The 5,671-nt window shown below is 32.1% G+C and overlaps 1 protein-coding gene across 1 annotated transcript; it reads left to right on the plus strand.

Moving 5' to 3' along the window:
• The first annotated feature begins 1,709 nt into the window (after positions 1-1,709).
• LOC143591012 (uncharacterized) lies at positions 1,710-3,571 on the plus strand. Its single transcript, XM_077071339.1, has 4 exons — positions 1,710-1,766; positions 2,832-2,969; positions 3,083-3,255; positions 3,347-3,571. Exons 1-4 carry the CDS (start codon positions 1,745-1,747, stop codon positions 3,437-3,439), a joined length of 426 nt encoding a protein of 141 aa, XP_076927454.1. The 5' UTR covers positions 1,710-1,744; the 3' UTR covers positions 3,440-3,571.
• Positions 3,572-5,671: the final 2,100 nt, after the last annotated feature.

Consider the following 5,671-nt stretch of genomic DNA (forward strand, 5'->3'; position numbering starts at 1 on the left):
TTAAATGTTGTATTAAATGAGGTTTTTAGATATTTATGTATTATAAAATTTTATTTATCATTGTTTATATGTTATGAATCCATAAGTTATGTTATTATGTATATTATTAAATTTAATTTTTTATTGTATTTTTTTAACCACACGTGTATTATACAAGCTATATCATAATATTTATAATAGTTGTATACTTAGAGCATTCACATCCCATCCCCTATAATTATGTGTTGGGAGTTTGTAAATTATGGGGTGGGGTTGTGAGTGATTGTGATTGTAAATTATAGGGTGGAGAGAGAAATGTAGTGATTTTTGTTAAATTTGGGGAAACGTCTGGGGAACATTGTTTGCTCCTATTTATTTTTTAATATTTGTTGGATTGGTTGTGAGTAAAGGAGAGAGAAAACTGTAATGATAAAGGTATAAAAAATATTGTTTAATTAAACAGAAGAGAGAAATGTAGTGTTTTTTAGTGTAATTATAGTGATGAGAATGAGGAATGAGATGAGAATGCTCTTAGCTCAAGATCAAAACAACCATTTAAAATTGATTGGAGAAAAGAAAAGTGAGAAAAAAAAATGTTAAAGCAATTAATTGTCAAGAATAAGGAGTTAGTTAAAAGTTTTTGTTTTTAAGAGCATTTTTGTAACTCCTCTGTAATTATGTGAAATAGTTCTTTAAATTTTTTTAAAGGGTTATAAATGATTGTGAATGAAAGAGAATTTTTTTAGAAAAGATTAGTAAATTTAGAAAAACACTGTACACCGTATATTTATTTTTAATATATTCGAAGAGGGTTGTAAGTGATTTTGAATAAAGGAGAGAGAAATTTTTTAAAAGATTATAAAATTTGGAGAAACAGTTTTTATTCTATATTTATTTTTTAATATAGTTGAAAGTGGTTGTGAGCGAAGGAGATAAAAAAATAACGATAAAGACGTAAAAATATTATTTATTTGTACAAGATAGAGAAAATGTAGTGTTTTTTTAATGTGATTATAGAATTAGAGATAGAGAAGCTACCGGGAATGCTCGGTGCCTCGGTGTTTGACTACCTTCAAAATCTGCGTGAATCTTTTGAGACGAGATGTCAACTGTTTCTTGCTTATTTTAATGTCCCAGTCCTGACTCACACATGAACACAATAAAAAATAAAACCTGCTACCATAAGAAAAACCTCTTAAGTTAGGTTTCAAACATGACTACACGAGAGAGGACTTAGACTTTAACAATTGACGAGTTGATGAAAAGTTAAACCTACTCTCAAAAGAAAAAATAAAAAAAGAAACATATAAACACTTAAAAAAAAACTCTTTATAAAATTGAAATATAAATTTCGTAAAAACCTTTATAACATATAAAGACATTTATTAACTAAACTAATAATGGTTGAATTAAACCTTCCCTTTCACAAAGGTTAACATATTTAATTGGCTACTTATACTAAACATCTAGAAACTTCATTACTTTCACGTTGGTATCAGATCCGGATAAGTGAAATGGTACGCTACACTCGAGTCCACCACACATAACGTGCACCTGATCTCTAACCAAACAATTTTCAAATATAAAAAAATCAAATTCAGACCTATCGTATTCCCCAAGTCACAAATAACACAACCTGATAAGCCCAACGTACAACCATACGAAGCAGCACATCTTTCTATTTAAAGACACCCACACTTAATCACAGTTTCACCTAATCCTATTTGTTGTCTAATCTCCTCTCTCTCTCTAGAAATCAATCAACATGCCTCGCAGAAGCTCCGGTGGTAAGCTTCTTAATGCCTTTTAATCTCATAACATTTAATACGTTTGTTTAATTTACGGATCTGAGTTACGTTACTGTTTCATTTCTAGGGTTTTTTTTTGTTATTTTACCCTGTATATGTTAATTGTAACTATTTGCTGTGTGATTGTTTGGAATTGTTATTGTTGACCTAAGATTATTATTATTAATATTGGGGTTTTTTTAGGGTTAGGGTTTTGGATTTTGATTTTTTTTAGATTTGTGGAGGTTTGTTGCTTGTGGTTGTTTAATTTATGGTTAATTTGTTGTTAAATAGCTATGGAATTGGTATTTAGGGTTTGTGAAATTAAGTTGTTTTGTAAGAGGAATGAAAGCTTAAGTTTTGAAGCTGGAAAACAATTATTATGCTGATATTTTGTGTTTATGTTAACGAGTAATGTTTTTTTTACTGTTGAATACTTGATTATCTAGGAGCTGGTGTAAATGAGCTGAGCTTAGACTAAGCTTGAGCTTGAGCTCGTGTGCAGCAGCAGCTTAAACGAGCCCGAGCTCGGTTAATGCTTGGTTATTTTTTAGTTTTTATTGATCCGATTTTGTGTAGTTTGCGAGTGGCGTGGCCTTTTCTTTTATTCTGATTGTTGATATCATTTTTAGTGCTTTGTTTATGCGTGCTGTTTTTATTGGGTTTTTAGTTCCAGTTATGCATGTGAACGAGTTTTTAAAATTGTAGTTGGTAGTTTGTGTTATTTTTTACCATGGGACTTACGTTTTTTTAAACGGATATCGTATCGTGGTAGTTAGTATGACACATTAATCTCAAAAAATAAAAAGAGTAAAGGGCTTTTAGGGTTGTTAACAATCAAGAGAATAAATTTGAGTTTAGGGAATAGGAAATGCAAGTAAGCTGTTAAAAGTAGTGAAACATTTCCATTAAATACCGGTGAATGCAAATACTTGAATCACTTTGTTTTTTGTATTTGTGGATGTTATGTTACAAAGGCATCACATTACATTTGTTTTGTTGTGTTCTTGTTATCTGTTTTGCCATTATCTATGTGGTGTGAAATGCTAACATTCAAAATTGCAGGAAGATCAGCCCGTGCACCTGCTCGTGCCCCAGCACGCAGCCCACCAGCACCTGTCAACCGTGCACCCCCTCCAGCCCCTGTTCAGAGCAACAGTGGTGGATCCATGCTCGGAGGCATTGGTTCAACCATAGCCCAAGGTACACTAACTTTACATTACTACATACAATATGCACTTGTTACTTGTTAGTTAACAGTAAGCCAACATACGCATGTTTCTTTGTTTCTTATTATGTAAATTTATGATTTGTAGGTATGGCTTTTGGTACTGGAAGTGCCGTTGCTCACAGGGCTGTTGATGCTGTTATGGGACCTCGTACTATCCAACATGAAACTGTTCCGGCTGCTGCTGGTCCTGAATCTGCTGTCCCAAACACCAGCTCTTTCTCTGATGCTTGTGGCATGCACTCCAAGGCATTCCAAGATGTATGCTTCATTTTTGTATATTTAAAGGTTTTATTTGATATGCATTGGATATTTATGGTTTGATTTGTTTTCGTTTTTGTTACTTTCGCAGTGCATTAACAGCTCTGGAAGCGACATCAGCAAGTGCCAATTTTACATGGATATGCTGGCTGAGTGCAAGAGGAACTCAGGTCTTGCGGTTTGAGTGCTGAAGTATTATTGATTCAACTTTTGGGTATTGATGCATTCGGTGCCTAGAATTTTATTGTTCGGTTGTTGGGAATTATGAACTTGAAATATTTTGATGGCCAGTAAAGATAATGGATGTTGATGATAATTATCTGTTTATTGGATGCTTTTAGCATGTGATGTATGTCATGTTCTCAAATACTTTTATCTGCAATATGGCATGTTATCTTTTTGTTTCATACTATGAATTGCTATCTTCAAACCCTACGGTAGCGAGTAAAATGTTTGGTTTGGTTTGGTTATTATTGGGAGCATTATGAGTTAAGTTTCCGGTAGGTGACTCGTTTACAGAACTCAAGAAACAATGAATACTTAATATGGTGTTTTATACAACCTTTTAAGGTTAGGTTATGAGTTGATGAGATGGGTCAGCAGCTGAATACTCCTTAGCTTAGTCCTTCCTACATTAGCAATTAATATAATTTTCTTATTTATATTGTTAAGAGATGGGTTTGTTTCCAACCATCTTTGAAGTTGTTAATTGATCATGAATCATTTTGTGTTTTGGCCATCAATACCGACTCTTATCTTTTTGAAAACCTAGATTAGATTATGAATTCGAGACAATTTTTTGTAAAAGAAATATTTTCTTGCACATTTTACTAACACATGGGAATATAATAACATTTGTTTTCTTTATATACGACTTATAAAAGGTTCACGATCATGTGTTAAAGTTTGAGTTTTAGAATAAATATAATGTTTTTCAAGTATCTTTCGCTCTCTTAAATCTTAAAAACCTTTTAATATGAGGGCTAATCTTTGGCTTATTATTCTAATTATTCCATATTATTTTTCGTGTAGTCAGGTTTCCTGTAAGCAGTCGGGTGATATTAATTTATACATGATTTGTATGGTAAAATATCAGGCAAAGCATGTTACAAATTGAATCAAAAGCTTAAAGTGCAACAACCACGTACCATAATTGAAAACAAATGTTGTTGAATAATTCCCATGGTTAATTGATACAAGTATATTGTCATGCCGACTTATGATAACGTATGGCTCAATTATTTTCTTACTTGTATTCCAGTGTTCGGTCGATCATTATTTAATTCCGTCTCTTAGAACTATAGCTCACCCTTCTCATTATTTCACTTAGGGTTGACGAAAACATACGTGACGAGTATCGGGCTGACGCGTGAGTTTGATAATTTTATTTGCCTGTTTGGGCACACGTATGATATTAGGCGATGCTCGACGCGATTACCTGAAACTATATACCTAATTGTTTTTAATCCTTATTTATATTTTTCCAAATTCTTCATTCTAATAGTTTTATTATGTGGAAAAGAAACTTATATATATTAGGATATGCATTTGTTTGAAATTATTCATATATTGTATGCTATTAAGTATGAACTTATTTTTTTTTAAATTTATCATATTTTAATTACTGTATTGTTAAGAAAATAAAATTCAATAAAAAAAACTAGAATAACAAGGGAAAGTTGTATTTGAAAATCTAAGCCGTCTTCTTCTTCTTCTTGTTTTTTTTAACAAACTATCGAGAATACATAATACCTATGAATATGTATAATACATGAGGGTATGTATACCTGATACCCAAGAGAAATAACCAGGGCGGCAGGGCCGTCTCCGAGAATTTAAATACCTCGGTCGAGCAAAAATAAATAGACCCGTATGCCTTAATGAAAATTTTTTATTTGTTATCGTACATGGATAAAACTTTTATCGACCATTTATTATAAGTAGAAACCATTCTGAGGATGTATATATCTCATAAATCATTGCAAATAACCTTATTTTCAACACCAAAAAACATACATATGTAATATGTATAAAAAAGTTTGTGCTCCCGAACCTTGTGTGCCCCGGCCGATGGTGTGACTCGCACACCCTCTGAGCCTCCCCTAGAAATAACACATATTAAATATGTTCAAACAATTCCAATCAAAAGGTACTAGCAAGTAGCTAGCCCATGTACCAGAAAAACATCACCAAACACGCCACAACATTAACAAACACCCTTAATACAATAATAATTTGTATAATTCACACCAATATAAATTTGAAAAAAGGTTTTTATGTGACTAAACATTAATAATGGTAATTAAGCATGAAACTTAAAAAAGCAATTAACAAAACCCCAGCCCAAAAGAATCACTCAGTCTAACAGAAGCCCATTAGGCCCATTTTAAATTCACAAAATCCTTAAACAAAATGA

The sequence above is a fragment of the Bidens hawaiensis genome, unplaced genomic scaffold, assembly GCF_021521415.1.
Source record: "Bidens hawaiensis isolate Kalapana, Puna unplaced genomic scaffold, B.hawaiensis_p1.1 tig00039121_1, whole genome shotgun sequence".
In the NCBI taxonomy this organism is placed as follows: domain Eukaryota; kingdom Viridiplantae; phylum Streptophyta; class Magnoliopsida; order Asterales; family Asteraceae; genus Bidens; species Bidens hawaiensis.

What these genes read in the sequence shown, in the direction of transcription:
- LOC143591012 (XM_077071339.1), top strand. Translation starts at nt 1,745, where the DNA reads ATGCCTCGCAGAAGCTCCGGTG. An exon ending in GCCTCGCAGAAGCTCCGGTG is followed by an intron (nt 1,767 to 2,831) that starts GTAAGCTTCTTA and finishes TCAAAATTGCAG; the next exon opens with GAAGATCAGCCCGTGCACCT. An exon ending in TGGTTCAACCATAGCCCAAG is followed by an intron (nt 2,970 to 3,082) that starts GTACACTAACTT and finishes TATGATTTGTAG; the next exon opens with GTATGGCTTTTGGTACTGGA.